Source organism: Hesperophylax consimilis, chromosome 2, assembly GCF_061612785.1.
Source record: "Hesperophylax consimilis isolate HC1 chromosome 2, BYU_Hcon_1.0, whole genome shotgun sequence".
NCBI lineage: Eukaryota > Metazoa > Arthropoda > Insecta > Trichoptera > Limnephilidae > Hesperophylax > Hesperophylax consimilis.
The window spans coordinates 27,011,691-27,033,982 of NC_142837.1; the positions used below are offsets into that span (position 1 = coordinate 27,011,691).

At 33.2% G+C, this 22,292-nt stretch overlaps 1 protein-coding gene across 1 annotated transcript in view; it reads left to right on the forward strand.

Annotated features, from left to right (window-relative positions):
- Nucleotides 1–22,292, forward strand: part of Fur2 (furin-like protease 2) — a 116,995-nt gene that overhangs the window by 16,105 nt on the left and 78,598 nt on the right. Inside the window, exon 2 of the mRNA XM_089643730.1 lies at nt 13,554–13,739. Within this exon, the coding sequence (XP_089499856.1) occupies nt 13,554–13,739 (186 nt within the window). The remainder of the gene's footprint in view (nt 1–13,553; nt 13,740–22,292) is intronic.

Below are 22,292 nucleotides of genomic sequence, written 5' to 3' on the forward strand. Positions count from 1 at the left end.
AATAAAATAAAATAATGTTGGGAACTACTTTATGGCTCGGTTCCCACAATCCGTTTCAATTTTGATAGTTAAAAGGGAATTGTACATCAATAATTGAAGAATGAAGAAGACGCATCACATTACGCAGGAACATTCAACAATTCGCACATCAGATTATACAATATTATGTAGGTATTTCATATTATATAATTTGGGATTATAATGTGTCTGTATCTGTAATAAATAAATATATCTCTACTGACTCTTGTCACACAGAAAAAATATATTTTCTTTGATACTTTTACTTCAATAGTAGAACATGAAAAAAAAGAAAGTTCTATAATGTTCTTTATAAAAGTTTTTAATAAGGTTAAGATGATCAATTTACTTATCTAATAATGCAAAAGCTTGAAAAAAAAGCTGGGAAACATAATTCTAATATGTTGTGCAATGATTGTTTATTGTAATACAAACCTTTGCACTTTTCTTTCATCCAATCTCACTTTAAGATATGTTGCATCATCAGAGTGCTAGGCTACGTCTCATGTCACCTTTATTATCTCCCCATCTTGTTACTGTCTGTGTTTCTATGCTTCTGTGCTTCTGTGCTCATGTTCGCTTGCTCCCTGTGATACGGCATCCAGTCTAGGCAGAATATTATAGTATATTATGTACGAACGATTAGATTAAAGGTTGTTGAGGAATGCGTTGTTTCCAAGATTTGCCGTTTGAAATCTGATTTCAAACGTTTATTTCCTTCGTGTTTTATTAGATAACACAATATCAATATTTATTTCTCGGCGTGTTAACCTTCTGTAACTTATTTAAAATATACACATATCATTTACTCCTTGGATAGAATCGAATGAATTGAATCCTTTCTAATACTGTAATAGGGTAAATTCATTAACAGGTGTTTTTCTAAACAAATTAAGTGGCCCGTTTTGTAAAATGGAACTCAAATGTACGACTTCGTTATTTAATTCCGCTCCGCTGTAAAATTAACGCACTTATTGTTTATAAGAGATTTTATATGATCGTAGGAAAAGATAATACTAATAAATCTAAACGAAACTCTTCGCCTTACCAACGGGACAACGCCTCTAACCACTTGGTCATTGGGAACTAATTATTTTACGTCATTTTTCTGTGTCTTCTCCTGTTTCATGTTTTGTTTAGATTTCTTAGTATTATCTTCTTAATGATATATTTAATTGTTGGGTATAACCTTCAAAAGTTATTTAAAAAAAAGTTATTCCAATAAAATTGATTTTATATAACTTTATTTGCGAATTTGTAATAAAAAACGTACACAATGAAGATTAACCATTCTGGAATGTGAAAAATAACATTTATTCGTAATCTATATGTACCTACGTATTAATTGTATTTACAAGTTTCACATTGAATAGGATGAATAATTTATAACGACTGCTGGAATTGTGTGAATGATCAGTAAACTACATGTAATAAGTCAATTTAATGTATGTTTTCCTTCAATAGATCTTCTGCAAAGGGTTAACTTTAACTCAACTTTTATTGGTGAAAGCAATACTGAGGCACTTGTTGTTTTCCATGAAAACCTAATATTGCGTTTGTATTACTGTTCAATGCCGTAGCTATGCGAGGTATGCGATACTCTTGTGATCTGTATTTCCACATGAATTGAAATGTGCATTATTATAAAGTACGCGCCGGAGACGAATATATTCATGGAGCAACACGTTTCGCCTCCCTCGAAACACTTTGTCGCTGCGACACTCTTTTACTACAAGAGTGGGAAGTGTCCTAGAGTAGGTGCGTGAACACTGAACTCGAAACATCCAAGACACGAGGACAGAGGACACAAAAGAAAATAGGTAGTGGTGTGTGAAAATACATGTACACTGTACTGTGAAATGAAAGAGGAAGAATCAAAATTGAATATAACATGAGACACGTACTTAAGGAATGTGGGGATATTATTCACATTCTGTGTAATAATAGTATATAATATCATCATTCGGGGTTATTATCGGGTCGACACTCGGGATCATTAACAATATATACTTTTTCATATTTATATATGTGGTATTTTAAGGCACAAATAATAATATCAATACTGTAAAGTATTTATTTACTTCAAATAAAATATATATTTTTATTACTGTACGACAGATTATTCGGCCAATTTCACTACAATATTCTCACTCTGACACTTTAACATATGGGAAGATAGTTATACAAAAAGTCTCTATTTAAAGAGGAATTAAATACGTCCACTGTTTCAGAAATTACACTCAACAGTCCGTTCCTCGTACCATACTAAGTTGTGATAGAACATCTGTTCATAATTAAATTATAAGCCGTTTTCTAGAACCAGTAGTTTTTGAGCAATAAGGAATACCCTAGGAAAATATTAGAACCAAACAACAATACCGGACTGATACTTTGGTAATGATATGAATTACATTCATTTACCTTAATATTACTCTTTCAGATGATGTGTGTGATGGGTTGGAATATAATAGTTTTATTAAAATTAATACCAAGATTCAATAATAGCATTTCCAATAACACGTTTTCTAAATTGTGTCGTCTGCGTGCGAACTGTACCTAAATTTCTCTACTGAACAATTTTTTTTTAAACTTTTATTTTCCTTTATTGAAATATACTTTACTAAAAGTTACCATAAGTAATTATCAACGATTAGGTTATATGAAAAGAAATAAAATAATATAAAACGAATATGCAAGACATATAAGCTATGCAAAAAACAAGTTAGATGTTCTAAGCCGTTAATTTAATTAACACCTCCCTAATTGAAAATAACTCGTGTTTAGGGAGGGAGTGTCGTTTTAAGTTTTTTACATTAATTCATTTTGGGAATACTACCATACATATAAACTTTTAAATTATGATTATATGTATACAGAATAAAATATGGTCTATACGCTAGATATTTTACAGAAAAAATATTTCTTAATTCCCGTGTATAAGTATATAAATATTTTTAATACTCATTTTTTTATACAATGATTTACCAAACAACCAAATTAGTCTGAGTTAAAGTGTATTTTAAGTTTATTCTTCAAATTTTCATATTTTTTTCCGCTTGTATTGTAAGAAATCTTTAGGGAATTTGTTAAAACATTTAATGGCTGAGTATGAGTAATTGTGTTGTGCCGTTGTTGTATTGTGGTTCCCGGTTCCCGTGGTTCCCGGTCTGGTACTCAATGACTCTAGTATTATCTTTGTGGATTTGAAGAAATGCATTTTTTGGTAGATTCTGTTTAATTTTAAAACTTTATATTCTTGGAATACTTTGATAAACAGTGTGTTAATCTCAAGTAACCTCCCAGGTAAGTATGGTCCTGTATATTATCTGCATGTACAGAATATAAGTAAATAACTATATAAGTACCATAAATAACAATAAATATGCTCATTTTAGTACAGCATCACGTTCATTGGTCAAATGCATTGTACTTATAGATTTGTATTAATAATCGACGAACCGGTGGATTCAATCTATTAACCATAAGTTGTTATAATAGTTTGTCTGGTCTATAGTTAGTAATAAAATAAAGTACAGCACCCTTGAGGTCATTTTTCACAAAAACGGCGCTATATCATTCAAATATTTTAATTTATTATTTAAATATATTTTAATGTATATTTATTCAACAGTATGTATCAATACGTAAATGTTAACTAAAAATAGTGCATGAAAAACGAGGTGATAAATTTTTGAACTCATACTTATAACTAAGCAATATTTTCTATCTTACACAATAACGTACGTTTTGCATTTATCACACAAATTAACCAAAACTCGTAGTTTCCAAACGTGTGAGAATGAAACAAAAAAACACCCCAGCATCTCAAGGCTTCGGTTTTATATTCAAGTGTTCCGTGTTTGTGCTCATAAATAATCGTATCATTAATTTAACAAAAACGTGTAGTGTAATTAAGTGGAAACGAGGTGTGTCCTTTCTAACTAATATTGTTTACCCTCCACCCAAAACACTTGGCCCTATCAGAATACGGAACAACCTGCTAGTGTTTTTACAGCCCTTCAGAGTACAGCCTTATCGCCCACCGTAACGTTTACCTTCACAACCCCCATAAATTGGGGTGACTTTTTTCTGTCTGCCTTACCAACCCCTTTATAAGCTTTTCCCCACTAATCTGATACTTAACCTGTTACACGGGACACAGGAGGGCCTCTATAGTTGTTAGTTATGCCAATGGTTTGTTTTTAGCGTAGTACTTTACGTAGTTTCAAAAAATATGCAAAAACTATGTTACATAAAGGATTTGTGACAAGGGATTAAGAGATGTACTTGAATTACTTTAACCAGTGATTCCTGGCATTATTTGGAGTAAAAATGCAAATAAATTTTTTAAATCCGGTGACTTCTCTATTTTTTTTTTATTTTACACCAAGCAATAAAAATACCACTGGTCACTCAGCATGGTAACTTACCAACACCTGAACCCGATTCTGACTGTTTTTGATACATTTGTCTAATAGAATATATATTTTTTATATGTGTTGATCAGTAATTTAAGATCAGTTTTTAAACGAAAAAACGTAAGTTGAGCCATTTTCAAAATTTCTTAAGTGTTATTACAAAATTTAAATATTTAAAAATTATATCTTCGTTTCTTAAAAATCAAATTTTAAATCGTATTTAATCACCTTTCAAAAACAGTTATTAGTTTTCGGATACGTTCACAAACATGCCATTTATTTGAAGTTTATTGAGAAGCGGAAATGCACACAAATTCTCCGACTTACTGTACAGTAAGTACGTTACGGCCTGTAGGGTTAATAAATTCACTTGGCTGTAAAAAAAAATATTTTAATATCTAGTAAGAATAATTCATGAATATATTAAAATATTAGACTAATACATTTGAAAACCTATCGACGACGCAGCGATGAATTATTCTTACGACAGCTGGATTAATGTAACAATCATACAAAAGCTCACCACGGGCGATTCCCCCGTCGCACTGAATGGGTGCGGAACCCGTGCAATTTTTATTATTGCACTTCTTTTGTTCATTCCGGGCGGCCTGTAAATCACCCGAGCAAATCGGGAGCCATTCATTGAACAATGTAATTATGAGTAACTGAAAATCTGTGCTGATTTACCGCGCGGTCGCGGGCCGCTGACAAAATTGGCACATCGCGTCGCTGGCTATCTACTATCTATGTGCTGTACTCGCAGTTATTAATTTAGTGATGTATGTTTATTTGGTTAGCTTGGATATTATAGTAATAGTAAACTACTATTTAGATTTCTTACTTTTTGTCTAAATTGTTAAGTACACTTACTTTAAGCAGGACTCGAGTCATCTAGGATTATAGGGAAGGTAGATTACCTGTGTTTGAAAGGTATTTTTGAAAGAGGGAGAAGAGCAAGGAATGAATCTGGGCATTGAAGAAATCTACGTTTTATATAGGTTTATTCATTAAACATATTAAAACTAGTAGTTCTGTGAACAGTAGACCTCACGTCCAAAAATTTGTTTCTATTTTTCTCTTATTTAATAAATTAATACCAAATTTTCATCTGAAATCATTAGATTTGTACCTACTTTAATAAAAACCTTTTTTTTCTTTCAAATGAGGAATTATACATTTTATCCAAAGAAACGTCACTTTCTCGATTACAAGTCTCTTTTCAAACTTTCTCCAGACATGTAGGTACCATAGTATTGAAAATCTCAGTCAAAGTTAGCCACCCAGTCAAAGTTAGCCACCCAGTCAAAGTTAGCCACCCAGTCAAAGTTAGCCACCCAGTCAAAGTTAACCATCTAGTCAAAGTAAGGTTTGCTTGAATAATATAGTTGATGCAGCAGATTTTCTAAACCAGAAATGGAACATAGAAGCAAAATTTACAATTGACTGTTTGGTTGCCTGAAATCCAAATATAAGTTTTATATGAAAAAGGCCGCGCAGCCACAACGAATTTTAAATCTATCCTAAAATCCTTTAATGAAAAAGGTTGCTTCATCCGGACCGCTCTATACCTTGCGGCGCTCGTTTCGGCCGCTTCGATTTATCACTTAAATACTAGCGATCTCTGGGTTCACGCCCCAAATAAATTCTCATTGGCCGACGGTTAACTATTATTTGTCTCTCGGTTGCTAACGTGTCCCGATTCCGTACCGGGCCGTGAAGGAAATCGCCGGCAGTTTGTCACGCGGTTAGTCGAATGCTCCGACGGATTAAAGAAGACCTAGTACGTACTCTACCTACCAACAATATCTGCTACCTACTACTAACAAACTGCTCGTTGATGTTTTCTTGGTATGTAAATAATATAGACGTGTCTACGTATTCTGTCTAATTGAAATTTACTCATTTATTGCACGTTGGTGTAATTATTACGCGATACTTCTGGTGTAAGTACACTTTTTAAAAATAACCCTTCAGGTTTTAAAATATGTTTACCTGCGAGTCCTAATGACACGGTGAAATTTCTTGGAATTTCGGAATGCTCCCTAGGTATCTAAAATGTGTTACATATTTCTTATTTTTGAAGTTGTCGTAAAAAGAAATGCTTTTTTAGAAACTCGATACAATTTTCTTTGAAAATTTTATATTTGAAATAAACATTGATTTAAAAAAAAACATATCAAAGACGAAAATGTAACCCGAACCATCTGACTCGAAACGTCCATAATCTTGAAAGAATTCGATATTTTGAAAGCCTGTTAACTTAGTAAGAAAACTGTCATTTTATTTTTTGCCGTTTATACAATAAAATAATATAAATATTTTTTTTTACTTTCAACTGTCGATGAAAAAATCTCGCCAATTCGTAATCATGTATTTTGACAATTTTTTGGTTTTTATCTATGTAATCCTGTAAAAATATTTGTGACAAACTGAGAAGAATGTTTATTTATCTTTCCAACAATGAACAAATCACATTCTACGCATTATATAATAATATAAAAAATACTTTAATAATTTATTTATTTATTTATTTATTTATTTAAACGCCCATTGGGCTTTTACATACATTGTTATTAGTGTTATTACATTAACTATGTGACATTGAAAAGTTTACGTACATATATAAATAAAATAGTTATTATATCTGTAGTACATAAATGTTTTACAAATAATACAGAATACCATTATGGAGAACAGTTTTTTTTTTCTTTTTTTACTTACTTAGAAAAATAAATGGATTGAAATTAATCAGCATTTATAGGGACTTAAAATCATATTCGAATTGTTATTTAAATTACAATATTAATTTGTAAAGTTAAAACATATATATTAAAGTTAAAAAGTCATAAAAGAAGTCATAAAAGAAAAGAGTGAAAAAACAGAAGCTAAAAAATGGGTTTTTTACTATGGAGTGGAGAAGTCATACATATCAGCAAAGTGTTTATGTAGATTTCGTTTGAGCACTGCTACGGAATCTCTAAATATATCAACAACATTACCAAATTTATTACCAAAATTTTGTATTCGATTTAACGATATGTGCGCATGATAATTAGATTTGAAATTGTTACAGAAAAAGGTGGAATTTTGTCTCGTATTTTTGGAAGGTACAAATAATTTTATTGTGGCAAGAATTTCAGGGCTGTCGATTCTATAATTAATAATTTTATTTAGTAGAACAAGGTCGGAGATAATTCGCCTATCTGATAGCGTAATCAAATTTAGTTGATGCATGAGTTGGATATAATTTATATTTTGGATTGGAATATTTAGTTTAAAGTTAATAAATCTTAAAAATTTGTGTTGTACCCTTTCAATATTGTTGGAATGTACTTTATAAAACGGGGACCAAATAGGCGAATTATACTCTACTTGACTTCTTACTAAAGATGTGTACAGTGTGTTCAAACATTCTAGTGACTTGAAGTCACATGCGGTTCTACATATAAACCCAAGCATTTTTAGGGCTTTATTTGTGATTTCATTTATATGCGGATTGAATGTTAACTGTTCATCAAATATAACACCCAAGTCCCTGATTTGAGTGACAGCTGTCAATTTTACATTATTGAGCGAATATTCATAAATTGTATGATTTCGTATTTTACAAAAACGAATGACCTGACATTTTTTAATATTAAGAAACAGAGAGTTGATGATGCACCAACGATATAGTTTATTTAAATTAAGTTGCAAAGTATAACAATCGTCTAAACTGCGTATTGTTTTATATATTTTCAAATCATCTGCGAAAAGAAGAACTTCTACATCTTTAAATATGCTAACAATATCATTAATAAATAACAAAAAAAGAATTGGTCCCAGGTGAGACCCCTGAGGGACCCCACTTGTGGCTTCGAAAATGTAAGATTCCACAGATTTTATTTTGACACATAGCTCTCTTTTACTAAGATAACTTTCAATCCAACTTAACAGATTACCCTTGATACCCAACATACTTAATTTTTGTACAAGGATATGTCGCCTAACTTTGTCAAATGCTTTGGAAAAATCAGTATATATTGAATCCACTTGATGCTTCAAGGCAAGAGAATCAGTTATGTAATTTTCGTATATGATCAAGTTACTTAGGGTGGATTTACCTGTGATAAAGCCATGCTGGTTGGGTACAATAATATTATTAATTTGTTTACATATTACATCTAGGACTAACGATTCAAATAGTTTGGGAATAGCGGACAATATACATATTGGTCTGTAGTTCGATACATCGCTTTTATCTCCCTTTTTATGAATAGGCGTAAGATAGCTTTTTTTCCACTGTTTTGGAAAACACCCTGACGACAAAGACTTATTAAATAGTAAAAATAATGGATAAGTCAATCTGCGAACACAAGATTTTAAATATATTGGAGGGAAACCATCCGGTCCAGCGGATTTATTAGTATCTAATGCTTTTATAGCCTTTTCTATAGCGTTTATTTCAATAAAACAATGGTTTAGGTTAAGTGATTCTTCAAGTGATATATCATTTGGGATTTCATTATCGGTAATATTATCATCATAAACACTTTTGAATAAATCTGCAAAAAGATTGACAATGCCTTCGGTATTATCCGCACAATTGTTATTCAGATACATAATATTTGGTAAACTACCATCATTTTTACGCTGAGCATTAGAAAAGTTCCACAATTTTTTGACATTATCATGAACCTCCATTTCTATTAAACTAATATAATCATTATAACATTTTTTAGACAATTCTTTGCACTGCTTTCTTATGTTAGTAAACATTATATAATCATCGACGTTTCTAGATTGCTTATATATTCGGTGAGTTTGCTTTTTAGTATAAATCAATTCTTTTAATTCTTTTGAAAACCATGTAGGGTAAAGGGATGCAATAAAATTAACTTTTGGAACATGACGTTCTTTTGAAGTGTTTAGGATTGAATAAAATTGTTGGACTTGATTCACAATATTGTTTTCATCTTCTAGAAATGACCAGTCTATATGGTCAAGATAATCAATTATATTTGGGTAGTCAGCTTTTTTAAAATTGTACGATGAAGTTTTTAATTTCTGCAATTTTCTAGACTCATTTGTGATAATAATATCTAACGCGGGATGGTGTTGGTCTAAAGGTAACAACAATTCATCCGATTGTTCTACCACTGTACTTAAGTCACTAGAAAATACTAGGTCAAGCATTCGGTTATAAGAATTATGCACTTTATTTAACTGTTTTAGTCCTAGGAAAAAAGACATATCAAGCATTTCCTTAGATTTGACACACTGCACTTCTGTTTCGTTAATAATCACTTCATTGTTCTTATCGAAAGACCAGTCGATTTTCGGAAGATTGTAGTCGCCTACAATTATAAATTTGGCTTTAGGATATTTATATTTTAGTGTTTCTACATCCTCGATGTGGTTCTTGTATATTTGCAGATCTGACATTGGTGGAATATAAGTACAAGCGATAATGATTTTTGTGGATGAAATATTTAGCATTACAAACATCTGTTCAACGCTTTTGTGTTTAACTGGCAATTTTTTAGATGAAATGTTTTTAGATATGCACACCATTACACCTCCTCCTTTTGATTTGTTGCTTGTAATGGGGTCACGGTCAAGACGATAGATGTTGTATTTATTGAGACCTAATTCCGATGAATTGATGTCCTCATTTAACCATGTTTCTGTTAATAACAAAATATCATGTGGGAATGTGGGAGAAGTTATTTTAAGATGTTGTAATTTAGTTCTCATTCCGCGGACATTTTGGTAGTACCCAAACAATTTTAGGTGCTGTTTAAGTTTTTTGGCACGTTTTTTATTATTTTTGGAACAGAGTTTATGTACTTAATTGTTATGTTTGTTTCCCCTTCCGCTTTTCTCGTTTCAAACTCTTTCCAAACATCCGTCATTTGTTTCCTTTGCAGCTCCGTGAGATCTTGTTTAACTTTGATGCCATTTTTCAGTTTATATTTATTTATGATTATTTGCTTAGCTTGATATGAATCTTGGAGTTCTACTTTTATTGGCCTGATCTTGTCAGTTTTTCTTACGCCAAGCCTATATATTTTAGAAATATTTATCTGTAGTGTATCATCGATAATTTTTAACGTTGAACATACTTTGTTGTTGTCATCAGATATCCTGTTGGTTTGATTCTCGTCTCTACTTTCAGGTACGTTCAGCAGAATTAGATTTTTCGAACGTAAATTCCTTTCTGTTATCTCGGTAATTGCGTCACATATTTCCATTGAAGTAGATTGAGTAGTTCCAGTTATTGCAGGTTGGTTATTAATAATATTTTTGTATGCGGATAGTTCACCCTCCATAGTCCCCATCTTCACTGCCATCTGTCCCGCGACGCCCAGTAACTCGGTAGTTTTTGGCATTATTTTTGCAAGTTGTTCTTTATTGAACTTATTAGATGAGTCGGTAATTATTAAATGTATTTGGTTAATAATTTCCTGAGCCTTCGCCATACATTGATTAGCATCCATTTTTATTTTAGAGGTTCGTAATATTAAGTTAGGAAGTGAGTGATGACCCTGCACCCTGCACACTCAACTGCGTCCGGAGTGTTTCTGCGCTGCTTGCACTTACGGGTGATAGTGACCTACTATGATGTCGCACCGCTCACACGCACTGGAATCAGTAATGTCTGATAATATTTTATAGAATTTAGTGAATAACCGATTGATACGTTTGGATCACTACGATTATGGTATAATTATATTTCACAGTGTTTAGAGGGATTTTTATAATGTGATTCACACAACCAATTGTTTAAATGATGCTTATAAATAACTATTTTAACTGAAATTCGCAAGACAAATTCAAACGTTACTTGTCACTTTTAATATCACGACAATACAGTTACTATACAATAATGTACGGACACCTGGTTAGATCTTTCCTTCAGAGCCTCTAATGGAAAATGATGTTTGTGGCTGTTAATTTCCTTCCGAGGCTTGAACGGTTAATTTGTTGTTTGTTTATTGTTGTTTGTTTTTTGCTCATTCCAAAACAGAATATACTCTGAGAATCACCCTATTAGACTACCATTCAAAATCGAAACGTTACTAGATATGGCCTCAGCTTTAGTGACTAGATGTGAATAGCCAGATACTTTTCTTCCCATCATCCTTCCACGACCACTTCACTTTTCTTTAAAACATGCACCTCGTAAATGGATGGAGATTTTTCCAATTGAGAAATTAGTTCTGACCTATCTAAGGATATTTTAAGAAAACGCAGAAAAAATGTGGTTATCATTTGATTACCGCCGGTGTAAATGACATTACTGTAGTAAAGTTTTTAAACCTTTAATTAACAATCCATAAAACTCAAAAGTTACCTAATCTGCAGATTTTACGTATGAGAGTTAAAACTTGTTTATTAAGGTTTACGGTTTCCCTTCTTTACCACCGACCCACTTTCACGGATAGGGCAAAAGTAAATGCACCGCACTTTGATTCACAACCTTAACGTTGTAATTCTCAATAATGCGAATAGCGATTACCAAACCCGCAAAGCCGAAAAGCCCCGGTCTCACCTCTGCGGGCGAAGTTAGCCCATTTACAAAATTTCTGTTATATTAACATTAATAAGCGGCCAAACTTTATCTTTTACACGCCGTTCTGGCAGACATAACAATAAAAGGTCATACGATACTGACCCTTTTGTTTTGTACCACATTACGAGGTTTCATTTGCGGTCCCCTGTTTGTCTGTTTTACCCACAGGACCCATGAAAAACTGTAATTTTGTTTGCAAACTTCTTGAAAGGATAAGAAAGCTCTCTGCGTCTCAATAAACGGAATTTAATATTTTATATTGAAAAATACAAAGTAATTGGAACAATATTATTGTTTGATTAGCCTTTATTCATGCGCAATCTGGTGAAAAGTCTACTTATAGTGTTCTTAGGTAAATGTCTTTCTTTCAAGTGGATTTGTTGAAGTTTTACTTGTCGAACAACTCGACTGAGAAAACTTTGCGGAGAACTTATAGAGTGGGGTTAGAATGAGAGAATGCAGTAGTTACTTACTTACAAAAGAATTTCACGCTAAAGTTTCTCAAACCTTGCGTCTATATAATGGATAGTGCCTTGCATACATATGACATACGATTTGTAAAAAATTTAAGGTACATCCTTGTTCCATAGTTTGCACAATTTATTGGGTTCTTGTGTGTAGGTATGAAAAAAAATTTTTTTACTACACCTATAGGCTCAGAGAAAAATAAGTCATGAAAATTCATGGTTGCATACGTTTTGTGAAGAGTCTATTGAAGGAAATGAAGAAGAGGAAGTTCTGGAAAAGCAAAAGGTGTGAGGGATGACGGAAGTGTGAATGCAACCACTTTGGTGCAATCGCAGTGGCGCGCCATGGCGGCTCGTGACTTTTGGGTGTACTAGAGTGCTAATATTATTCAAAAAGGTATTTTGTGATGTTATTGTAGCTGAAAACGATTATTTTTTTTTGTTTTGAAAATAGATTTTTTGTATGAAGACTTTAAGGAAATTTCAGTTTAGCCGTGCGCCACACGGAATTCCTGAAAATCTTCACACCAAACATCAATTTTACGAATAAAAATAAAAAATCTTTTTCACCTACAACATCAATATCGCGAGGTGAGGTGCATCAATGGTGAGGTCAAAGAGTGTCCCTCAAACGGCTTCAAGCGATCCGGCCAGCCACGCAGCTAGTGGGCAGACGCCAAGACCTGAACAAACCTCACTCCATGAAATATTAATTCACTTAACGTAGCGAACCACCTGAGATGACATACGGCAGAGGTCTGGACACACTGACCCCCAGATTTCTACTCACTCCTCATATCTAACTTCTTCCCAGAACCTCCTCTACTTAATTTTCTTGGAAGACCTTCCCATTCCCATATCACCAAATAATTACGTGACTTATATATATGGAGCTAATTAAAACATATATATATAACAAACACATAAACATATATATATGTTTATGTGTGTCTCTGTGTGTGTCTCTCCTCCACACCATAATACTAATCGGGGTAATGTTTTGCCTTGCGATAGAAAAAAAACCTGTAAGGATAGTGTAGGAAAATTTGTTATTTTAAAAGCAGTGATTCTAATACATTGTTCGTGTTGTTCTAGATCCACTGGTTTGAGCAACAGCACGAGAAGCGGCGACCGAAGCGTGACTACACGCCAGAGCCGCCCCGCGCACCGCGCGCCGGCTACCCGTGGGGCCGCACGCCGGCACAGCAGGGCCAGCGCTTCCGGGCCTTGTCAGCTATCAACATCTTCCCCGACCCGCTGTTCAAAGAGCAGTGGTACTTGGTAAGTTTATTTTACATTATATCATTCATTGTTGAAATAAGAATCACGATCATTATTTGCATACGAGTCGGTTCAATCCGCTAGTTCCCAGGCTGACGTCGACAATTGTTTTAAATACGCCACACAATTTTTTCAATCTTGTTGTCGCGATAATCTATTGGTTGTTCATATCCCAGTTTAATAACAAAACGAGCGATTAATATAAATAAACTAACGCCAAATTTCAAAACAAATATGAAACTAACTTACTTAAAATTAGAAAACTGTACGAATACAACATATGCCTATTAATTCACAAAATCCAAAATGGCCTCATACACACAAATACTTCATTTATTAAAATATCACAAGTACATGACCACCACACAAGACAACATAATAAATTATACACAACTTCAGCAAAGACAGAGTGTGGTAAAAGAAACATAGGCCATGAGTGTGTAAACATATATAATCTCCTTCCTGATAGCCTGACAACCGTAAATAGAATAAATATATTTAAGAAAAAACTGTTTGCCCTCAAGATCAATGAGCAAAACCAAAATGCTCTTACTTAAGAAAAATATGTTACTTAGGTAGTAAACCATAATTATTAATTATATATATTATTTTTGTTTATATCAATGTACACTTAAGTTAACAAAGCGAAATATGTATTTCTTTTAACTTAATAAATAACTAAAAAAAAATATAGTAGAAGACATTATCAGTGAAACAAAGTGAATTTAAGATTTTTGGGAACATCAACAAGACTTCTCTTATAAAGCATTCAGCATATAACATTTTTGCCGCGTACCTAGTAAACGGAATCAACTGATGTCTTATGTGAGAACACCACGTTTTGTATTGTCGCATTTGAAATGTAACCACTTACCTATTAAATGGATTCCGTTGTATATATTTTAGAAAGTGAGAACACTGTGCGTTGTATTTGTATTTAAAAAAAATACCAAAGACGCTCCAAAAAATTCAATTTTATTTATTTATGTATTCAAAAAAACAGTTTTTAACATAAAAAAACTTACTCTGCACATCTCAGTAGGGCATTCCTGTATCAAGATGTGCAGCTTTACAATTATATCATTTAAAAAAATACAATATGTAAAATTAATATAATGCCAAACAACATTTAGCATTTGAACATTTTTTGTAAGGGTTGCAAATTTAAGTGACAATTTTTAAATTAATTTTTTTTTGTTTCGTGTATAGTAGTAATTACAGTTTACGCAATAAAAACTATCAGTAAGCGACTTCGACAACTTTATTTATGTTTGCGTTTCAGTCCAAACTGCATCCTTTTTAAAGTTGAAAGTCTTTATTTTGATTTTGATTTAAATAGGTTTCAACGCAATTACTACAGGATCGAAGGGGAAATGTCTCGGACGTGTTTTCTAGTGACCTGCTGATTGTGAGAAGGTTTCTGGAACTTTGGAAGATGTGTTTATCTTAGAGCATTATAATATATTATGTGGTCATGAAGACAAAGCATCCGTAGTTTTTTTATTAGACATTTAGTGGAACAAGATTGCAATTATTTTGTTTAAGTAAATGTGGACCTACCTTAATTAATAAAAAATTGAATTTTTAACCGTAAAGCAGTAAATCTATAATTAGACTTTCGTCATGAAATGGTATAACAATTCCCCAACTCCCCGGATATACGAGGGGGTACCCAAAATAAACAAACTGATGTAGCGAGGGGCTTAGTTTTTATAGTATCAGGTTCTGCCGGTAGAACCGTGAACAACAACCTTTTCCCAGTCAGTATGCCAAGCTCTGCGGTGGAGAAGTCATCCATTCGGCTGGTGTGAATTTGTTGGTGATTTGGGTAATCGTCGTTTTTGAGATGGCTGATCTTCGTAAACGACTTTTCCAGCGCAGTGCATATCATACTGAGTTAGGAAAGGTAGCTTTACGTAGTTCTACCCACAGAATCCGGTACTATACTAATACTGAGCCCCCGCAACATCAGTTCGGTTTTTTGGGTACGCCCTCGTATGTACAGTATAAAACAACAATTGCATGCAATTTAGATCTTAGCAGCATTCTTCATAAATATCTAACCGAAGAAACGCCTAAGATAGATTAATGTACAAGATTAGAATTTTAATTAGTGACATCATTTTAATTATATGAAAATGAAACACTTTGTGTACACCACTTTTAATTAATAATAATCTACATTTTTCAAAGCTTCCAAAGGCTTCTTCGTCAGGATAATGAACATAAACTAATTTTAAAGAAGACAAGTATAGACAAAACGAAAATAGATTTAAGAGATGACTGTTTTAAAATTTGGTTAATAATAATATTTAATTGACTATTACAAGTCTTTCTAATTTCTAAAATTTCAGATTATTTAATTGTATACGTTTTAAAATGTTCACTCTCAATTTAAATCAAAAGATGATTTGTTTCCAAAGTGTGGTTGGAAAATTATTATTATAGTTTTTTTTTCAATTTGTAATTATTTGTCTATTTGTAATTCGTTATTTCATTATCTTAATAAAGAAGCCATTAACTTTGAAACGTGTAGATTATTATTAATTTAAAGTGTTGAATACACAGTGTTTCATTTTCAAATAGTAAAATTGTCGTTCATCAGATGGCAAAGTAATTTTATTATATTGCCAATAAGTTGTGATTTTAATTAGACATTAATTAGTACACGATCTGCCTCCTTTCAAAGATTTGACAATGACATTACCTTTAAAACATTAACTATAAAACGTCAACAGAAATCGAATTAGTACCTACATATTCGTAACGTTTTTTGGTAATACATGACATTCCTCGTGACGTTTGTCAGGTAACTTCACAAATCACTTCATTGCGATGAAATTATTCCAACTGCCTAAATTGTTTTGTGTTAAGATATGTATAGGAGAAATGAGAGGAAGTGACCACTACTGCCATCTATTGGAAATCGACAGGAACTGAATTAATCTAGCAAGTGAACATCTTAGCTGTTTGCGGGAATTTCTAAATAAATTTAAGATAATGGGATAATAATCTAAATTTAGGCAGTCATCGCTCAAGGCAAAGGGAGATGACACCGAAATATAGGAAGACATCGTTTGAGTGCTTCTGAGTTTTTATAAATGTATTATTCTCACTCTTGTGTCTGTGAAATTTATTACTTACTCTAATAATAAATAAGTCTACTTCTAATAATAATACTCAGCAATAACCTTTGATTTATTTTATCTGAGAAACTTTTTCTCAAACTCAGTAAATATCTAAATAGAAATTTTGTAACAATACATTTTTCTTACAAGACAACTTTCACTTAAGTTTCCAATTTGTTCTGGCCATTAATTCTAGCCTTAAAGCTATATTACTAAAAAAAACTAAGTCAGTATCAGACGGTAAAATGATTTTGCAAAATTCACTTATAAAAAAAATCACAATCGTAGAAAAAAATATGAAACAATTATAACGTCTAATGTTCAAAGTTTTTCTTTTCATTGTTGAAAAATCCAAAGACATTGTGAATTACGCGAAAAACCTTTTGAAACTAGATTTTACTTTTCTGGATTAACATATCCCTTGATTAGAGTAACAAAACCATTGATATTCAAAATAACAGGCGGGCCCAACTCAACATTGCCAATCAGACTCAAAAAGTTATCTGATTTTAATAACCAAAAACTCTCCAATCCTCCTCTTCCATAACTTCATATCCTTCCTTCTTATTTCCTCACTTTCACAATTGCAATCACCATCGTCCTCGCAGTTTCTCCAAAGTCATGGTGTGCCCCACTGGCTCCGGGTAACAAGAAAATTATGTTTAGTTATTTACCTGCCAAGGGGTTATATACAGTCAGGAGGCCCGAAAAAGGGATTTTTCAAAAAAAAATTCTGAGAAGACTTTTCAATTTATTAAAGTAAAAATTCGTACACATATAATGGTAATGGTAATGGTATTAGAGCGTTCGACACTCGTTATGCAGGACCCGGGTTCGAATCCCATATTTTTATAACTTTTAATTTTTTCTATCAACGATTTGTAATAATGTAGTAAAAAATTAGATACATTTGTTAATTTAAATTTAATTTACTTTACGGTACCTATATGATATTTTGGTCGAAATATAGCTTACAAATTGAGCCGGTAGAGTCGCTCGGTATTTTGATTAATTATTTTTATTTATCAACGATTTGTAATAATGTAGTAAAAAATAACATAAATTTGCTAATTTACCTTTACACTTATTTACGGTACCTATATGATATGTTGGTCGAAATATAGCTTACAAATCGAGCCGGTAGAGTCGCTCGGTATTTTGATTAATTATTTTTTTTTATCAACGATTTGTAATAATGTTTGGGGATCAGGAGAGAGGCACGAAATGAAAGTAAGTTGTGAAGGTCACGTGTGTTTATTGGTGAGTCAGTTGCCGTGACGAGGAGGTGATGTAGGACAGATGTTTAATACTCCGGTTGCTGCGGTGATGTGCTGGTCAGGCGCGGGTCAGTGAGTCGACGCCGGGCGCTGGTGACTGGGACTCGATGAAGGTCAGGCACTGGCGAAGAACGTAGGTCTTCAGGCACTCCAGTGCTGACGAGACGGCCGAAGGTGCGGCGGACCTTGTAGGCGGTTGAACGGGAACGGTGTGACCAGTGAGGATGCTGCGTGTCCTCGTGGTGGTCATGGTAGCGTGGAAGAAGCGCTGGTCAGAGACACTGGAACCAGGGCTCTTGTAATCCGAGTAGCGCTGGCCATGGACGTGGCCGAGGCGCTATGATGGTGTCCCGATAGAGTCCATGATGGTACGGGCGAAGCCGGGAATATCGTCCTTTGCGCTAGTAAGAGCAGCGCGGGTTAACACTCGTTGATACTTGTATACTGACGGCTGATAGATAACTGACTGACTGACTCGCTGCGTCGGGCATTTTTATACTACACGGCCGACGGTAGCAGTAGGTAGATGGATGGCAACTAAATTCTAGGCACTCGCACAGACTGTGTATTTCGGGAACCTTCGATAGCGTGGCAATAATGCATAGGCGGAAGACTCGAACCTTCTGACGAGTTCTCGTAATGTCCCAGACTGAGTGCGCGATAGTATTGTCGCGAGTAGACAAGTAGGTCCCTGCATACTTTGTTTACGATGCGATGCAGGTACATAATTCGGGAGTAGGTACTAAGTAGGTCGAGCGGTTTATTATTAATTATTCAATGGATTATTCTCGACGCTACAAATGTAGTAAAAAATTACATAAATTTGTTAATTTACCTTTACTTTAATTTACGGTACCTATATGATATTTTGGTCGAAATATAGCTTACAAATCGTGCCGGTAGAGTCGCTCGGTATTTTGATTAATTATTTTTATTTTGAATCATTAAAATTACTAATCAAGGCCGATAACGCCGCGTTGCGCGAAATATCTCTCCTCGCGGTCTAGAGGCAGAGCGTTCGACACTCGTTATGCAGGACCCGGGTTCGAATCCCATATTTTTATAACTTTTAATTTTTTTTATCACATGCTATGTCATATATAAATATGTCAATAGACAGAAAAAAAGAGAGAATGAAATGAAAAGAGAGAGAGAAGAATACTAAAAGTTTCACTTCCGTCGTGTTCATAAATAATTCATAAACAGTATTTAAAGAATTTTTATTTGTAAAAATAATAATTTTGAAAGCTGCTATAGCTGATCTCCAGAAGCTCCTCTAAAAAAAGGTATCTTGCGGTGACCTGGACTCTAGACTGGATCCTCTCAAATGAAAAAAACCAAACGGATTTCTTTATAATAATAAATATTTCTCTAATTGATCGAAGGACAGAGCAAAATAATTTTTTTTGACTAAATGGCGGCTTCTCAAAAAAAATACACTTTTTACCAAAATTTTGGCCTAATATTGTTTTAAAAAAAAATATTTATCGATAAGAACTGGCCTTCAATTAATAACTCTAAAATATACTTAAAAAGCTTGTGTTAAAATTTGAGACTGATCGGTTGAGCAGTTTCTGAGTAATCATGGTCACCGACTTTCAAAACACAGTTTTGAGAAAAACGCGTTTAAAGTTTGAAAAGCACTTTACATAGATTAAAAAAAATATCTTTACAACTTACATCAAGTCGTCTATTCCAGGGCCATATAATACACTCTCCGCCCCTTCGGCAGCTTCTAACAACTCAAGTTGGTGTTGTCTGCGGACCATTCTTCCCTCTCGTGTGCTATCATGTGCTCTGCGGTCGGAGACGGCCACGCGCTGTTTATCCTCTCTTTCGGCGCATGAATGCGCTTTGGGCCCATGTAAAACCCCTATTGCATTCATGTCATATAATAATATTGTTGTACCTTTTATGTTTTAAAACGACAAAAAAGTGTGTGTGTTTTTTTTCGTTCACAGATTTTTTCCGGTTCAAGTCTTTGCAAGTTTAAATTCTAAATTTATATATTTAAAAAAATGTTAATTCTTTCTAAATAAAATCTGAAAGCGCGTCACGATTTTGATATTATTGCAAAGCGGAATAAACACAAAATATGCCCAAGGCCTGATGGGTTAAATTTTAATACGTTTTGGAAAATTATTAAATACCCTCTGTGCGTTTCGTACTTATCAATCCGGAACTCGGCCAAACACCCAATGGTTTTCTATACGAATGGTTTTTGACCAACTTAATTCACCTGGACCGTTATTGGTCGAAACAACAAAATGGCATATGATAGGTTTTTTTTTATTATTATACTTCATTACAAGCACCCGCTAAGCTGCCAGTTTTTCAGCAGGTCAATTTCACAATATTATTTAAATCAATAAAGAATACATAAAAATAAAAGCTACAAAAAACATGACAGGTATTTGTTAAAAAAATATAACATGTTCTATGTTGTAACTAAATATCTATAACCAGAATTTCAGACCGAAGAAGCTGCGCTTATTTAAGCTCATCAAAGCACACCGTTCTAGGGTTTTAGTTGTTTCAGTACACAAATTTTCGCCAAGATTAATATTCTGATTAAAATTTCATGTTTCTATTTTCTACAATATTGTAATAATGGTATTGTACGTAGGTTCTACGACTTTACTACGTCCTCTGATACTATCCGTCTACGGCCGTGCTACGCCGCCGTGGAGAAACTCAAGTGGAGAAGTCAAGGGTCTATCAGAGTGAATGACATGCTTACAGCGTGCGACCTCTAGTTTGACGTGTGAAATAATGGATTGATTATTTAAGGTCAAAAATTTAGTTATAAAAAAAAATATTCCCTAAAAAAGTTTTTTCTTTAAAATTTGAAAACTCACGTATATATTTATAGTTTTATGAATTACATAATGTACTCTCCTAGAAAGACTATGTGACAATCTCTGAAAAACAAATGTTTTCTCGTATGTTTCCATGCTATTTTGTTTGGTAGAAATATCGTTATTTATAATTAGGTATTATTCAATCAATACTTATCCCGGTAGGCTTGGTTTGAGTTGTTTTGGTTTTTAGTGACTTACACAGTTTTTTCTCACTGAATTTACCTAATTTAAAAGAAAACTTTTTTTAAATTCGAAATAATTCAAATCTCTGAACTCGTCATGAAATGTGCAGTGTGCGCATTTTTTTCTTTGTAGATAAATTTAGTAGTAATTAGTTTGAGTGCATGACATCTTTTCCATCATGAAGTATATAGCTTTGAAATATTCATTTAACTGCATTTTTTGTCATGTGGGAATCACATTTACATCCAGGTTTTCAAGGATTGTTGAAACTCGGGCAATGCGGAACAGTAAAAATCTAATTGAGTTATATTAATCGGTTCCATGATAACTCAACACACTTTTAATAAGTGATATAAAGTCATTAGAAACGATGAAGAAAAAATTAAACCTAACCTAAACTAACCTAACCTACTTAACCCAGTTAATAAAGTTTTTGTTTCATCACTTTCCATGACTTATTTAACTTTTTTTAAATGTGATGAATTATCATTTTGATGAGTTATCCTGTTACCATATAAATCATTATATGCAGGGTGTTAAGGTACATAGTTCACTTAATATTTAACCAGTGGTTCCTGACATTGTTGACTTACTTTTAACCAGTGATTTCTGACATTATTTACAGTAAAATATGTAAATGAAATTTTCATCGCCGGTGACATTTTTGATTTTTTTTTTCAACATAAAAAATCAGTAGGTATTGAACAAGTAGGGTCGAGATGTGGGGTTGGGTGGTTACTCGGCTGAGTGACCAGTTTGATTTTGAAGAAAAACAAAATTTTCATTTACATTTTTTACTCCAAATAATGCCAATAATGTGGTTCAGATAAGTCAAGTACGTCACTTAAAACCATGTATATTTACTATAAAAGAACTTAGCATATTCTCGATACTAGGCACTCTTACTAAACACTCCATATAACAATCCAAGTTGTGGAGGAGAGAGCAGGGTAGTTACAGGGTAGGGGGACCACTCCCTGAAAGCTCTGAGATAAATGCCAAGCTATTTATGCAGATTAAATGTGTATGGCCGGCTTTTCCCGCTTTCAATCTCAAAAGCGCTTCATTTGCATCGAGTTACAATATTTCATCAGTCATTATCAA